This window comes from Sinocyclocheilus grahami, unplaced genomic scaffold (genome assembly GCF_001515645.1).
Source record: "Sinocyclocheilus grahami isolate Dianchi unplaced genomic scaffold, SAMN03320097.WGS_v1.1 scaffold38.1, whole genome shotgun sequence".
NCBI lineage: Eukaryota > Metazoa > Chordata > Actinopteri > Cypriniformes > Cyprinidae > Sinocyclocheilus > Sinocyclocheilus grahami.
The window spans coordinates 1,762,176-1,780,287 of NW_015505217.1; the positions used below are offsets into that span (position 1 = coordinate 1,762,176).

The 18,112-nt window shown below is 35.4% G+C and overlaps 1 protein-coding gene across 1 annotated transcript in view; it reads left to right on the top strand.

Moving 5' to 3' along the window:
• The window catches only part of LOC107581854 (cytosolic carboxypeptidase 4-like), a 37,892-nt gene extending 21,510 nt beyond the window's left edge, over positions 1–16,382 (top strand). The window contains exon 8 of the mRNA XM_016267526.1: positions 16,285–16,382. Coding sequence (XP_016123012.1) covers positions 16,285–16,382 — 98 coding nt within the window. The remainder of the gene's footprint in view (positions 1–16,284) is intronic.
• The last annotated feature ends 1,730 nt before the right edge of the window (positions 16,383–18,112 follow it).

Sequence of the window (18,112 nt, forward strand, 5' to 3'; positions counted from 1 at the left end):
CTGTCTGTCTGTCTGTCTGTCTGTCTGTCTGTCTGTCTGTCTGTCTCTCTTTCTGTCTATCCGTCTGTATGTCTGTCTGTCTATCCTTCTGTCATTCTATATATCGCTCTCTATATTATTCTATCTGTCATTCTGTCCATTGTTTTTTGTTTGTTCTATTGGTCTATTATTCTGTATCATTTCTCTGTCTATCATTGTCTATTGTTCTATCATTCTATCTCTGTTGTTTGTTTGTTCGTTCTTTCGCTTGTTCTGTCTCTCTCTGTCTGTCTATCCGTCTGTATGTCTGTCTGTCTGTCTGTCATACTATATATATCGCTCTCTATATTATTTTATCTGTCATTCTGTCCATTGTTTTTTGTTTGCTCTATGCGTCTAGTATTCTGTATAATTTCTCGGTCTATCATTGTCTATTGTTCTATCATTCTATCTCTTTGTTGTTCGTTCGTTCTTTCGCTTGTTCTGTCTCTATCCATCCATCCATCCATCCATCCATCCATCCATCCATCCATCCATCCATCTCTATCTATCTGTATGTCTGTCTGTCTCTCTGTCTCTCTGTCTGTCCGTCTGTCTGTCATTCTATATATCGCTCTCTATATTATTCTATCTGTCATTCTGTCCATTGTTTTTTGTTTGTTCTATTGGTCTATTATTCTGTATCATTTCTCTGTCTATCATTGTCTATTGTTCTATCATTCTATCTCTGTTGTTTGTCCGTCTATCAAATCTATCTATCTATCTATCTATCTATCTATCTATCTATCTATCTATCTATCTATCTATCTATCTATCTATCTATCTATCTATCTATCGTTCTATCTATTGTTCCGTCTATTGTTTTTTGTTTATTCTATCTGTCTATTGTTCTGTATCATTCTCTCTATCATCATTGTCTATTGTTCTATCATTCTATCTCTTTTTATCGTTAGTTTGTTTGCTCTTTTGTTCTATCTATCGTTCGTTCAGTCTGTCTGTCTGTCTGTCTGTCATTCATTTGTTCTGTCTTTCTTTCTGTTATCAGTCTCTCTATCCATCTATCGTCATTCTTTCTATTGTTCTGTCATTCTATCCGATTTATAAAAGACCCTGTAAACAATTTAAAATGAACATACATTCATAAGTTTAACCCTGTCCTCATAAACTGTACACATATGGCGGCAGTCTGTGGCAAAATGTGGCAACAAACTGACATTTGCCTGTTGGAGGATTACACCTTAATTAGCACATGGGGGTTTAGCAGCGTTAGCACATGAGCTTTGCCTTTACACATAGTGGGATTTTCATAATCACTTTACAATTTCTCTCCAGATGCAGGACTTATGTGAACTCCCATCCGCTGCATTATTGAATTAAAGGCTTCAGATATGATTAACTGTAATCATGGTGCCCCACATCAATCACCACAAACAAATTAAGCCGCTTTTATAAGCCAGTAGTGATTATGTGGTGATGCGGGGTCACGGATTGTTTCTGTGTGTGTAAGAGAGAAAGCGACTGGACATCGCTGTGGAATGAGGACGTGTTAATATGACACATCAGACGAGCCATGGCAGCTTTTGTTTAGTATTAAAGTTGTGCAGCTGACCAGTAGAACAACATGGATTAAAGTAGCAGCAATTGAACCGGATGAACTTAACGGCTTAATTTGCAGTTGTTATTTGTATAACTCTCACAGACTTCTAATTAAACAAATCCCTTTGATTAGCTGTACCTGCAAACAACACCAGCTTACTTTACATTTACGCTTTTATGCTATTTCTTGCAAAAGCGGGAGTGAAAATGTCTTGCGGCACTCCCTAAGTAACAAAGATGTCACGTTATATAAAGAAAACTATTTTAGTTGGTTGTCATTTGTGTGCGCTGCCTTGAGGTGTATATCACTAAACAGACAGTTTATAATTTTTTTGAATTATGTATTTGGGACATTTTGTGTGCTATGCAAGAAATGAAACTTTTTATATTCCCCTGAGAGAAAAAAACAAAAACAAAACAAACAACTGGAAATAACCAGGAATTGTAAAATTGTGATTTCAGGGCAAGCAAATGAATTAAAAAAATTATTAAATTAGTGGAAGAGTTTATTCTTAAAGTACACTTTTTTTGTTATACATTTGAACAAACAAACAATAAATACATTTCTGCATTTAGCATACATTTATTATTATATTGAATAATAACAACACTGAATAATAATAATATAATATTGAATTCTTCTTATTGATGATCATAGTAATAATAATAAAAATAAGAAATTCAATATATTATTATTATTCAGTGTTGTTGTTCAATATAATTATAATAAAGTCATTATTATTTAGTAATGTATATTATTATTATTATTAGTAGTAGTAGTATAGTAATAATAATAATAATAATAATAATAATAATAATAATAATAAAGTCATTATTATTTAGTAATGCATATTATTATTATTATTATTATTATTAAAAAAACATCTGTGTTATGAAAAAGGCATGACACAATTATATAACCACATATACATTTATTTGGCTTGGCTGTAAAAAATAATAATAAATGTTTTCCTGCCGTTGACAATTTAGAAAAGCCCTTTGAGCGTGTGTAACAGAAATACAGGGCTCTTATCTGTTAGTCACATTGCCCAGGCCTTCTGCTGACAGTCCATGATAAATCCTATTTTCAATACCTGCCTCTACATTAACAGAGTCTGTCCTCCATTGGCATGCATCATGCAGCCTACATGCTTCTTTCTTCCTCTCTCTTTCAATATCGCCATCTGTACTGACGCTCTGTCCTTCATGTTCACACAGTCTCTTCAATAGACATCTTAACCCCTATTTCACCCACAGTCCACTGAACAGAATCCAGAAACTGGGCTACGGTATGTGACAATAATGACTTCGCTGGTCGGTTTTCCCCTTTTTTCAACTGAAATGCTGCTGGAGATGGAAAGATCTCAGAACCCTGATTCTTACATGACATTTGTAAATAATAGCCTGTCATTTTATTTTAGGCAGAAAGAGATTGTGAGATTTGAGGACACATTTTAACATGCAGAATTTGATTTAGCATCGTTATGCTTCCATGGGATGATTTTGATGCAATGATCAAGTTATTTAGTTAAAAAATGTTTTATATTGAAGATTTTATATATTACATGAGATTTTGTTTTATATTTTATATTTCTATATTGTCAGTGGTCTCATGAAAATATCATTTAAAAATAATAATTTAAATATCAAAATATCATTTAATATGATTTTTTTTCTAAGTCTGTGAAAAACGGAAGAAATCTCTTTAGTCAAAATAATTTTATAATATATATATATTACAGCTAATACACTTTTTGTAGTTATGTTCAGCTGTGAAATATTTAAATATGTAATATTTATATTTAATAAAATATTTGAATTGTGTATTATTTGTATTTTAATATTTATTAATATATTAAATAAAAAAATAAAATCTAAATATATAAATATAATTTGATTGCCATGATATATCAATTTACATATATTTTATTTTAGACAATAGATTTACAAATGAATTGCTGTAAAATTTGTTTATCTCAACTCTTTTGGCTTTTTAATAACTTTCTTAACAGCCTGCCTCTATTATTAAATGCATAAAATCAAGATTATGAGTCGAAATGAAGGATGCAGTTATAAAACCAGATAATATTGTTGTAAAATACAGATGACCTCATTGCAAAAACTAGGATGACCCATTATAAAAAAAAAGTACACACACACATAACTGTGAATCCTCTTGTTGTGGAAAGTGTCTCCCTGCAGATCGCCTTTGGCGAAACTGTCACACTAAACGGGATTACACTTGATAATTAACAACCCAAGAAATGAGCATGAGAAAGATTCCTATGAAACACTTTTAATTAATAAAAGGCTAAATTAAAAGCTGCATTTTCATAAGCTTTGCGGGGCAAATTCATCTCATGATTACAAATGGACATGTCTGATATGTTCTAACTGGACTTGATTTGCATATACAGGAAAGGATTGCAGAGATTGGTTTGATAGCTTAAGGCTGCCTTTGTACTTTACGATCAAGAGGCGGAGACGTTTCTTCCCTGGGCGTGTGTGTGAGTGAAGAGTGTGTTAGCACGTTCCACTGATGATTAAAAATGTATCGCGCATTTGAACAAAAGTAGATGTCTGGCAGAAGGATATGAAGTGTAGGTTTAAGTTTAGGTTGTTGTCATTTGGCAATTTAAAGTATAATTCTAAGCACAGACTTAGTTCTAGACCTATAATAGACATAGATGGAGACATAGACCCAAACTTAACAAATTAAGTTTAATGTTTAAGTTTAGTGTATGTTTAGGTGTAAGTCTGGATCTAAGTCCAGTAAGTTTGGTAAGTGCTATAGTAAGTAAGTTGGGGTCAAGGTCTACGAATCTAAGTCTAGGGTCTAGGTCTATGGACACTTTAAAGAGTATAATATTGTCAGATTCCTTTTGTATATGTTGATACTCAGGAACAGTCTTGGAGTTTAGGTCTAACCCGAAATTAGACATAGATGTAGACATACTTCTATGACTGCTTCTGCAGGCATTTTAAAGTGTGTACACAACTTAATTTAAGTGCTGCTGCTGTCAGATTTAATTTTAAGTCTGATCTGAGTCTGTGGACATTTATAAAATGTGTAATGCCTAGAAATTTAATTAGTGAAGGTCCTAGGTTTAAGTCTGGGTCTTTGTGTACAGACATTTTAACGTGTTTAAAACGAACCTAATTTTAGTTGGGTCGTGCATCTGTAGACATTTTAAAATGCATGTAACTAACTTAGTTTGATAAGTCTGGGTCTATGTCTAGTTCTAGTTCTACATCTGTCTGGATCCAAGTCTGGATTTATGTCAGCAGTCATTTTAAAGTGTGTAAAACAAACTTAATTGTTAAGTCAGGGTCTAAGTCTGGTTATACATCTTCAGAACTTTTAAAATGTGTAAAACTAGCTTAAATGTGTAAGTCAGCCTGTAAGTCTGGGTTTATGTTTGGTTCTACAGTACATCTGGGTGTCTTTCTGGGTCTATATGCCTGTCTAAGTCTAGTTTTATGCCTGCAGATGTTTTAAAGTGTGGAGAACTCTTTATTGCAAAATTATTGCTAAAATTAGGCCAGATAAATAAATAAATAATAAATTAAATTACATAATAGTGTGTGTATCCTTTTAGTAAACATGAGCAATATTTTTACTATAATAAGCATGAAAAAATACAGTATAAGCATCATACTGATGTAAACCTAAAATTAAAAAGTATTACATGTTTAGACCTAGATCTAAGACTAAGTCTAAGACTAAGTTTGGTAAGTGTTGCAGTCTGAATCTGGGTCTGCAAATAATGCAGACATTTTAAAGTGTAATGCTACCAGCTTAAAGGGATAGTTCACCCAAAAATGAAAATTCTGTCATTAATTACTAACCCTTATGGTCTTTCCAAACACGTAAGACCTTCGATTATCGTCGGAACACAAATTAAGATATTTTTGATAAAACCCATCAAAATGTAAACATTTTGAAGTCATTGAAAACGATAGTTTTGAGAATATGTTTGAGATCGCAAATATGAGCCAGAGACCATGGACAATTTTAAGGGTATAATAATATGAGATTCCTCTGTAACTGTATGTTGATACTCAAGAAAAGTGTAGGAGATTAAGTCTAAAGCCCCGTTCACACCAAGAACGATAACTATAAAGATAGCTATAAAGATATTAGCGTCCACACCAGCGAACGATATTGTCTGTTTATTCTAAGCGCACATGCGTCTGCCGCTTTAAATTCTTGAGCTTGTTACAGCAGGATGGATTCTGATTGGCTGTCAGTGTTTTATCGTTCATCAGCTGGAGAAAAATCGTTTTGAAAGTGATCACAACGATATCGTTCCTCTGTATCGTTATAGTTGTGGTGTGGACTCTGCTATTCTTTAATATTGAGAACGATTTTTAGAACTATATCTTTATCGTTATCTTTATAGTTATCGTCCTTGGTGTGAACAGGCCTTAAGTCTAGGTCTGTCCCTAAGTCTAAGAATGCCACTTCCACCTTCTTATAAATCTGACGACTGGGAAACATTTCATACTCTAGTGGATCTTTATGGAAATCGACTATACTCAAGGAACCCATGAAACCTGTATTTTTTCTCCACATAATGTGCAGTATCATAAGCCCCACTTTCAAAAGCCTTTCCTTTGAACGTCTTAAGTGCCGTTCAACAGGGGCACATAAACCTGGCTGTTTAAACCCTGATACACACCACACATTCAGAAGCGAGCACGTACACACACACACAAATGGGACCAGCATGTTTTTAGGCAATGTCAGTGGGAGGTAAGTTTGCTCAGATAGCCGCGAAGCAGCAGGAGAGACAAAGACACAAAAAGGAGTTTTTGTGCCCTCTCATCTCCCTTGTTCCTTTATATTTTCTGTTTTCACTTCTCTTGCTCTTTCTCTGTGTACTGTTTGGGTTGAAGTCGACTGTGTGCCAAAGACACCTCGGTACAAGGAGTGAAAGCCCAGCTCTTAAAGGATTGGGCTGTACTCTTCCCACTGGGAGCGTGGGAAGATTGATTTGTGTGGTAGCGGCAGAGAGATCTAACGAAGGACTCCATTCTCTCTTAGCTTCACGAAGCACTCCCACGTCTTTGTACACTCACTTTGCGTGTGTGGCAAACAACGTATATTTTATTGGGCACTTAGTGGTGTAAACGTGTAAATGGGATCAAGGCAGAAATACACATGGAATGGATATGTGGAGGTTTCTTTTCACAGATGGATAAAAATAGCTCTATTTGGCTTATTTGCGCAGTGCAGTTTGCTGTTGGATTAATGGAGGAAACAGTAGTTTATTGCACAAAAACGTTCGTTTACTGGTAGTATGGAGTAGTAACAAATGGATGTGCAGGAATACAAGTGAGCGAGTGTGATGAAGGACAGATGGAGGGAGAGTTGAAGTGGAGAGGACAGAGGGTTTGCAGGCAGGACATCATCAGGAGATCAGCCGAACGCATCGAGGGCCTGAAGTCTCTGATTCCGACTCAAATTAGAATTTAAATGATCTCAGTTTTTGCGGTACTGGAGCAGTCGGCTCTTGAGGGGAATTGAGCGTGTGCACCAAGCTGATGTGATATTTATCAAGCATATTTTATTTTTAAATAGGCTAAAATATTGTCTGTTTTGCTCAATTTTGCCAATGAAAATATTTACTGTAAAGAGAGTATGTGGTAGAAGGGAAAGGATTTTTTCCACGCGTATTAATTTATTTGGAATGCCAGAAGAACACATTCTCCAAACATAGTTTGCCAAGCCATGTTGTTTGTAATTTGCTTCAGGAAATAAAAGATGACTTGGAACCCTCAACTAGGAGTCACGAAATACCAAGGGCACGTTCAAGCTCAAACAACGTTTTGCTACGGTTTCCGGGTTGAACGACATGTTTCTTGGAAACGGTGTGCAAGCGGGTTTGAGATACGTTTTCTCTTATTTGGTGGGTGTGTCAAAAACGTCAGCCCAATCAGTGGCAACATGTATATAAACCACGCAGTATTAAAGAGACCGCTCGCACAATGGGTCCAAAAGTTATGGTAGAAGTTTCTACATCCCTATGATGCTGTAAATAAGCTGACACAAATCTTGCTATGGCTGTTGTATACACACTGATGCACATACTTCTATATACAGTGGGAATTTGTAAGTAAATGTAATTAAAAATAAATTCACAAGAGCAAGTATATTGTTTGCACATGTTTATTTACATTAAAGGCAAAATAACTGAAATAATAAAGTGTGTCTAAATATCATTTAGTAATTGCAATGTCTTCTGGTCCATATCCTTTCCTTAGGAAGGTGTGCTAGTCACTGATTAATATAACATAAAAATACTATGCATATTTACATATTTTGCTATTGTATTGTGGAGTGACACTTTCATAAACTTTTCTTTACTCCTCTGATTATATAATGGCAAATATTACAATATCATAGCACAACAACAGTGATCAGCAATAATGATAAGCCTAATACTCACAATAAAAATAATAAGGTCATATAGATCATAACACAGTCTCGGAGGTAAGAAGTGGATTATCCTTCACCTGAAATGTTTGTCTTTTCATCCTGAAATGCGAGGCAAATGTTGGATCACAATAATTAGGAACCACAGTTTCCACAAATCCCTTCACTCGATTGGGATGTTCTCTTTTATTCTGGATGGCAAGGGCAGTGCCTGTAACATCGAGCGTATTTTTCAGTATTAAACACGTATTTATACCGATTTAATCAGGCTCCGAAAATTCTTCAAAAAGAACACAAAGAATGGCCTTCTCAGCTGCCATAGTTGCAACTCTTGCGTAATCAGAACAGGGTGTTCAACGCACCACCGTTTCTGTTTTGCAACGTTTTGTCGGGGCTGAACGCAGCCCAGGTCTATCAAAACTTCTTGCAAACCTTGATTTTTTTGGCTTCTGGTTCTTCTCAACGTACTGTGGCTTCTTTATTTTTTTATTCTTTATTTGCGACTATGCTAATTTGCACAAAAAAAAACGTTTTGCAACGTTTTGTCGGGGCTGAACGCAGCCCAGGTCTATCAAAACTTCTTGCAAACCTTGATTTTTTGGCTTCTGGTTCTTCTCAACGTACTGTGGCTTCTTTATTTTTTTATTCTTTATTTGCGACTATGCTAATTTGCACTGCGCTTGGTAGATTGCGTTGTTCGATATGTAAATTAGATGTTACGTCGGTGTTCTTTAATTTGTGCGTTGTTATTAAATTACCTGCAGAAATTTCCACAGCCATCGGCGATGTTTTGGAATTGCGCTCTCGCTCACTAATTTGCCCTGTTTAATAAAACTGGCCCAAATTGGATTAATTAATTAGATTAATTAATCTAAATTAATGCCACATCATATAATTAACTAGATTAAAAAAATTGAATCGACTGACAGCCCCAATTAAGAACAATATTATATAATATAAACTATTTTAATAATAATCCTTTTTTAATTAAGCATCCATTTTTTATGGAATGTTTGTATGAATCTGGGAACATGATAAACTTGTGTTTATTAGTTTGTATTTATGTATATCCATAATCTATAATATATTGTGGCAAAGTTGCAATTTAAGTTGCACATTAAAAATAATAATAAAATAAAACTGATTTGAATACTTAAAAAAAAAAAATGTTTGATTGATTTCCTTTTTCTCAGTGACAGGTCACACCATATTGTTTTAAACGAAAAATCTTTCCGTCAGCCTGCAGGTTATATATGACCTCTTGCTGTAATATCACTGTAGCAGGTCCCTGCGTTTGGCGCTAGAATATTCATGATTGCCTTGGGCATCTGTAAGCAGGCTATTTCTTCCCATCTGAAAGTTCAGTCACCATCTTGTCCAACAGAGCATTTAAGGCAGTCACCTTTTTGCCCTTGGAATTGAGTGCTGAAATGAAAAAGACAAATGTCAGCGTGTTTTAATCTACCGGATATCGCCATATTTCCCCTGCTGTTCCCAGCTAGATAGTATTTACATGTGTAAAACCAATACAGAGGTCAACCCTGTGGCCGTCCCTATTTAAGAGCTCTCCTCCACGGCTTATCAACACTCTATTCACAGTCAAGGAATGATCGATTCTCCTCGCGGCTTCCTCACAACCAAGGGTGACCTGATTTCCTCGCCAAGAGACTGGGGTCTCCTCCGTTGCGTGGCCTCTTCCTTATCTCCAGTCATGTGTACAGGGGCTTCTGTATGCGGCGCTATTGATCAGGCATGCTAACTGTATTTGAGAGGATGCTCAGAGAATGGAGGTGTAGATCAGTGGGCGGCCAGTTAAAGGAGACTCGCTCTCGCTCTCGCTTTTTTCATCCGAACCAGGATTTATTCCTCCAGTGACCTCATAACAAGCATGGATGATAAAGACATGAGCTCCTGAAGTTATAGGCTCCAAGTCTGGAACTGTGCAGCAAGAGCCAGATTGGTTTTTATGAACTCTGTGTTATTTATAGACAAGAGAGTTGGGAAAATGAGGCAGAGACTCGACCTGTGTAGTTGTAATCACAGGTTCAAGCTCTTAAAATGATAGTTCACAAAAAAAAAATAAAGAAATAAAATTCAGTCATAATTTCCTCGCTCTTGTGCTTTAATACAGGCACTTTTGCTCATTCTGTGTTGCTTGATATTGGTAAGTGTTGTTTAATGAGGAAAACTGTTTAAGGACTTTTTTTTTTTTTTTAAATAAAAGATACTTTAAGTTATTATTTTAATTTATTATTATTATTTATGTGGAGATCAGGGGGCCTAATTAATTTTCTTTCTTTCTTTTTTTTTATTTAGTAAATCCCCCACATTTTTGTGACTCATTACTTACTGAATAAAATGTAATTTATTTTTTAATAAAATACTTTTTAAATGTATGAAATAAAAATATTTCATAATCAGTGCTGGGTAGATTAGGCTACTTGCAAATTGTAGTCCATTACTGATTCCAAATTACATGACAAAAATTGTAGTAATGTAATACATTATATTACACATTTTAGGTAACATAATTAGACTACTTTTTGATTACTTTTTGATTACGTTTGACCCAACTTGCCTATCAAATTGATTTAAATAGGATAATCTTGTACCGTATTGATATAAATATTGAAAATATATTCCATTTGTTGTTATTAACAACATGAAGTGCATTAAACATTACATTAGGTCAAGGTTTCCCAAACTGGGGGTTTGTAAAGGAATATAAAGTAAATATATTAGGTGAAAGAGGTTTAATTTAATCTAATTACAAGTACTTAATTTTTTGAATCTGATTACGTAATCCAGATTACATGCAATCGGTTACTACCCAGCTCTGTTCCTAATCAACTTTTTTCATAATGAACTGCATTTTTTTATTAAAGCAAGCTTCCACTTTTTAATCACAATAATAAAATACATTTAAAAACGGAAAAAATAACATTTTGATTCGGTATTAGATTTCGATATCAGATAAAGATTCAGATATCCTGGTTCTGATCCAGAGTTTTTTTCTCCATAATTCAGATTTTGTTTTTGGTGGCCTGGTCAACACAATATTGATTTATAATATGTGCAACCAATATACACTGAACAAAATTATAAACGCAATATATTGGTTTTGCCCCCATTTTTCATGAGCTGAACTCAAAGATCTAAGACTTTTTCTATGTACACAAAAGGCCTATTTCTCTCAAATATTGTTCACAAATCTGTCTAAATCTGTGTTAGTGAGCACTTCTCCTTTGCCGAGATAATCCATCCACCTCACAAGTGTGGCATATCAAGATGCTGATTAGACAGCATGATTATTGCACAGGTGTGCCTTAGGCTGGCAACAATAAAAGGCCACTCTAAAATGTGCAGTTTTATCACACAGCACAATGCCAGATGTGCAAGTTTTGAGGGAGCGTGCAATTGGCATGCTGACTGCAGGAATGTCCACCAGAGCTGTTGCCCGTAAATTGAATGTTAATTTCTCTACCATAAGCTGTCTCCAAAGGAGAGAATTCAGAGAATTTGGCAGTACATCCAACCGGCCTCACAACCACAGACCACACCAGCCCAGGACCTCCACATCCACCCTTCACCTCTAAGATCATCTGAGACCAGCCACCCGGACAGCTGCTGCAACAATCGGTTTGCATAACCAAAGAATTTCTGCACAAACTGTCAGAAACCGTCTCAGGGAAGCTCATCTGCATGCTCGTCGTCCTCATCGGGGTTTTCGACCTGACTGCAGTTCGTCGTTGTAAACCGACTTGAGTGTGCAGATGCTCACATTCGATGGCGTCTGGCACTTTGGAGAGGTGTTCTCTTCACGGATGAATCCCGGTTTTCACTCTACAGGGCAGATGGCAGACAGCGTGGATGGCGTCGTGTGGGTGAGCGGTTTACTGATGTCAACATTGTGGATCGAGTGGCCCATGGTGGCAGTGTGATTATGGTATGGGCAGGCGTATGTTATGAACAACGATCAGAAGTGCTCACTAACACAGATTTAGACAGATTTGTGAACAATATTTGAGAGAAATAGGCCTTTTGTGTACATAGCATCAGCTCATGAAAAATGGGGGCAAAAACAAAAGTGTTGCATTTATAATTTTGTTCAGTGTAAATGTCCAATACCCAGAATGGTTTTTATGAACTTTTTTATAGACTAGAGCATAGGGAGTAGGGTTGAGACGCAAATCTAAATAATTGTAATCACAGTATATACACTCATCCTTGTGACTTTCTTTTGTGGAAAAAAAATAAAAACAGTAGGGCCCAATTTGTTCACTTTCACTGAATAGACAAAAACAGTTGACAGATTCAAACTTCAAACTATCTTCCTTTTTGTTCCACAGATGAAATATAGGTTTGTCCTACAGGTTTGGAATGACATGAGGGTGAGTAAATTAATTTTTTATTTTGGGGTGAACTATCCCTTTAAATGTCACAACAACATGTGCACCAATGCAATCCCGCACTCTTATTGAACCCATTCAGTGTTTGTTTTCCCATGAGCCCTCACAAATTACCGTGACAAATTTAGATTTCACTTCAACAAAGCACAAATTCAGCTTTAGGGTATTACTTCCTGTGTGGGGGGCCTTTATTAACAGTTTCAGGGCAGCTTGTTGCTTGGTGACAGGTCTGAGTTACGTGGGAGAGCATTCGATGCCTTTAGCGCTGATCTCACATCCTCAATAACACGCTGTCGACATTGTAAGGATGGTTTTCCTACGGTGGTTCAGGCTGTAGGATTGCCGAATGACTAAAGAAACGTTATCAGCACGATGGTATAAAACTGTACATTTCTAGTCTATTACCACCCACTGCCACTTATACCAACGACGGAAATAAGCGCAGTTAGAATAGCTACATATGTGGGAGAGCGTTGCTATTGTGTGACTATTGTATTGCAATAGGTAGCACTTTAAGATGAACCTTGAATCAAGACTAGTTAGCACATAATTAATAATTGAAATGGTTTAATAACAATATTTTGTTATGGTTACACTTGAATTGGTTACAAAATAGATGAAGGATGGTAAAGCATAGTTAATTGTACCCAACATGTAAAATATTACCTGAGAGAAAGAGATAGAGAGAGGAAGAAAAAGAGGGAGAGAGGGCAGAGACCCAAGAAGAGAGCCAGCCAAGGAAAGAGACAGAGCAACAGTTACAGTCCTCTTTTATCCCTTCCTTGACCATGTGACTAAAAACCAAATGTGAGACATTCAAACTGACCAATCAGCAGATTATAACTTCACCCACTGGGCAAAAGGTGTGACAATTAGCAGACCCCCGGTGTATACACATGTTGGCCTACAGGCCTTGATCGATATCAGCACCTCTGTGCCTTCAGGAATTCCAAATGGCCCTTTTGTTACTGAAGATAGGTTTGGGACAGGAAAGCAGAAGTCTTTGATAATTTTTGACCTTACAACATTGAAAGTGATGTAGGTGCAGTCGGAATGCAACATTAATGTATGCATTGTGTATTTAGATAAATAACCTTGCAGTTTTATTCAATTTCATACTGTTAGTGTGTTCAAAAGCTGAAAGTTTAGCAAACAAATTCACAAATGCACCTCTGTAAAGTCCACCGCACGCTTAGAAAGCGGCAGAGCTCACCTTTAAGATTGGACGTCTTATATGGGTACTTTCATCATTTTCATTTATATGGTAATGCAGTATTGCATAGATATAAATACAGCAGTGTTGCAAGCCCTTTGAAATGGAAATGACAATGTGTGAAAAGGTCACATTTGCTTCCATCAAATTCATCACAGACTTTAGAAATTTCTAAGGGAAATATCCATAATGTAGGTCAAGGGGTCTGATGTTTTGTGAAACCCTGTGTCCATTATAAATCGTATTTTAACATGGAGGAAAAAGTGTTTATGAAGCTGTGAAAGCAGAGTTCATTGTGAAATGCTATTAGCGCAAACCGTTTTACAGTACTAACCGTTTTACAGTGATATAATGCGATTTTGATTACTTCAGACTCATATTTGTGGTTTACTGGACGTAAAATTAGATAATAATCAGTTATGACTTATGTAGAATACAAATTTTTTTAAATAATAAAATTAGCATTATATACAGGCTATTATATTCTTCAGAAACACACAAAGCAGCTACTGTTTGTGGCTAGTTTTCCAATATATTCATTTTAAACCTCTTGAATGTCTACTGGAACCATTGAGAAGTATGCAGATGTACACTTTTTTTGAGTTTACTGATAAAAGGTGTGAAGTTTTGCTTTTTTTGTTTACTCGCCAGACTGAAATACTATACTATACTATATACAGTGGGTACGGAAAGTATTCAGACCCCCTTAAATTTTTCACTCTTTGTTATATTGCAGCCATTTGCTAAAATCATTTAAGTTATTTTTTTTTCCTCATTAATGTACACACAGCACCCCATATTGACAGAAAAACACAGAATTGTTGACATTTTTGCAGATTTATTAAAAAAGAACTTTTGTTGACTGCAGGGACTGGGAGACGTAAACGGATGTGACTTGTTACAAACAGCAGTTTGGCGTCTGGTGTTATCTTGGCGAGCGACACATTGGGGGGTGAGATTACAGAGCTCACTTCCTGCTCTGGCTTAGCATGGGACAAAACAAGAGGTGTGAACAGACTTAGGCATTTTGAGGTTATGTTTTCATCTCTGGGTGTTTTCATCACAGAGGCTGTTGTCAAAAGCATCTCTCGGTAATGTCAAATAAAATTGGGTTTCCGACATTGTGAACTCCCATACGAATTGCACATCAGCTGTGCATACCCTGCAGCGTCGTGTCCCAGTGTTCCTGATCAGCTTCCCTGCTCATACTGCTTGCACTAAAAGCTGGACTGGTAAACATGAAGCATTGATAAATTCAGTGGCCCACTGGTATCAATCTGGACTTAAAGGGATAGTTCACCCAAAATTCTGTCATTAATTAATTACTCACCCTCATGTCGTTCCAAACCCATAAGACCTTTGTTCATCTTCCAAACACTATATATATTTGATGAAATCCGAGAGAAAAGTATTCTTGTAGCTTCATAAAATAACAGTTGAACCACTGATGTCACATGGACTATTTTAATAATGTCTTTACTACCTTTCTGGGTCTTGAATGTGTCAGCTGCGTTGTTGTCTGTGCAGGGTCAGAAAGTGCTCGGATTTTATCAAAAATATCTGAATTTGTGTTCGATGAACGAAGATGAACGAAGTTCTTACAGGTTTGGAGCGACATGAGGGTGAGTAATTAATGGGGTGAATTATCCCTTTAAATGTAATTACAGTTAATTAAAATAAAAGTTTTGTGGTTATTAGTCCATGTGTGTTAGATTTTAGGGTATCTTTGTGTGATTTTTACCGCTAGATATTGATAAAATGCACTTTTAACATATATACAGTATTGTTCAAAAGTTTGGGGTCAGTAGTATATATTTTTAAATGTTCTGGAAAGAAGACTATTATGTTCAACAATTCCGCTTTTATTTGTTAAAAAATACAGTTAAAACTAATATTGTGAAATACGATTGCAATGTCAAATAACTGTTTTCTGTTATAATATAATACAATTTAATTCAAGTTTGCTGAATAAAGGTATAAAAGTAATACAACTCTTTAAAGCAATACTTTGAAGCTAAAATGCAAATTTAAGAAAAGAAAAATCCATATCAACTAATCAACCTTACTAATCAACTAGTGGGTTAGTACACCAATTCTCCACATTCGAACGAATTCACCACCATCAACAATCGAAAGTTTCTCATAATAAAAAAAGTGTCTAATCCATTCATATTTAAAAACTCTTAAAGCAGGATACAGGACAGTTATAAAGAGTGTAAGGTCTAGAAATGCGTTTTTTAGAAGTGAACTACTTTGAATTTGAGTGTAGTGTTTTTAGAACGTTGTGTCGTGTAAAAAGCCATAAAAAGCCTAGCTCATGTTTACTTAAAAAGGCAAGGCGAAATGCAAATCGGAATGCAAAAATGGACTTTGATAACTAACCCTACTGTGACCCACTACTCAACTCTTTGTTGAGACAACCAACTAGTCGATTATCTAAATATGTCCATTTGTACATCCTAGAGATCACGCATTCCAGAATCGAACCTTCAAACCTGAAATTGTCCTTTGCTATGCCACAAGGCATACATTTTATTTCTATCTTAATTTCCCCCAGCCAAGTATTTTGCATTCGCTGGAGAGGACAGCTGTATCTGATTCACTGATTATTGGACATATTTGACAACTGTTCCACACCTATTCCCCAGGCCAGCGTCAGCTTGGCACATTGCAACCATTTAGGGCAGTTCGCATGAATCATCGGCCCGACGTCTGGCACGGATCAGGCTGCGCTCAGCACAGTTGAGCGGGCATCTGCCAGTGCTTTCTCTTATGAGGTCTCTCATAAGCCGCCAATGCTTGTGTGGGCTAACAACTCGGATATGGCGCTGGATAAGAACGCGATGGGCTTGTTTGCTTGAATAAAGACTCTGTAAAACGGACCAACAAACAAGCAGTAAATCATGCTTTGTTAATTCAGATGCAAGATGGAGTTTAATTATGCCTGAAATTCAATTTGTTTGACCACTGTGACTAGTGAAAACTTAAAGGCTGTGATGTATAATTTTGGTTTGGAGAGTCGAGGGAACTTTAAAGGCTTTTCACCGGCCTGTCAGGGGGGTTTTAGAGGTAAATGGTCTCTTTTGTGCGTGTGAGCTGGGATGCCAGTGCTTTTGAGTGTCGTGTGTTCACCCCATGGCATGTTCCAGAAAATTGGCTTCGAGAAGATGACACGACTCTCTGCACTTGTGCAATGTTTGTTTAGGAAATAAGCTGGGTGAGTAGAATCTAGATCGTGATTGGTTGATCTGACACCTCTTATTGTGTACAGTATATAGAACTCATAAGTGCAGAATGACTCAATTGGGACCATTTTCTCATGCTAATGAATACAGATAAGCACAAATTGACAGCGTTGTTCTTAAAAATAGAGTTTTGTGTTTCAGATGCTCAGTTTTACAACTTGGATGCGCATTTTGAATGTTTTGACTACTTGTTGAGTAGTTGGCGGAAGTCAACCATCTAATCAAGAACTGAATTGGGAAATAGAGCAAGTTTTTTTTATTGTTTACTTACCTGCATTATACAGTACAACAGTCAGATCTGGTCATCATTTGATGGGCAAAGTGATATTTTGTGTAAATTTTGAGTTTAGCATAACAGATGATACCTTGTTTGTTTCACTCTGCTTGTCTTTTTCTATTGTTCCAGACCAGTGTAAATTATTTTATATTTGTGTGTATATTTTAATTTACTTTATATATTTTTTATGAAAATATATTTAAAAATATATATATTTTTTTTTATTTCAATTTATATATTTGTATTTTTTAATATTTAATATTTTTTCACGTTTTATTATTATTATTATTATTATTACTATTATTGTTGTTTTGTTATTTTTTGTTTGTTTATTTAATTGTTTTATGTTTTAATACACACACACACACAATATAAAATAATGTTATATTTTGCATTTTTTTATTTTCTTTTTCTTTTATGTTTACTTAATTTTATTTAAAAAGAAAGTTTTATATTTTTTTCTATGAAAAACTGTTTTTTTATTTTTTTATTTTATTACTATTTAATGTTTTACTTTTTATTTATTTTTTTACTTTTTATACTTAAATTTATTTAATTTTTTTAAATATATTTTTGTGATTTAATTTTTAATTTTTTTTTTACTTTTTAATGTTTTAATATTACAAAATATAAAAATGTAAAAAGCATCTGCATATTTCCATTAATTTCTCAGTGATCGCAATGAAAAGTCAGTATTGTCCTTTGAAAACATTTATCAGGACTCAAATGCTGGAAATGTTAAATGCAACTCATATATGCTATAGTGCATAAGTGGCCATAATAATACAAATGTCTTAGAGAAACTTTCATTCCAACTTTCAGTTGCAACTGTCTAGTAATGCTAGTAAAGTTTATGTCATTGAGCTAAGCTACATCATGGTTTTCAATAGCATGACTCTCAATTCTTATGAACTGAACCTTGCATGGATTATTTCTGAAAGATATTTGTCATTC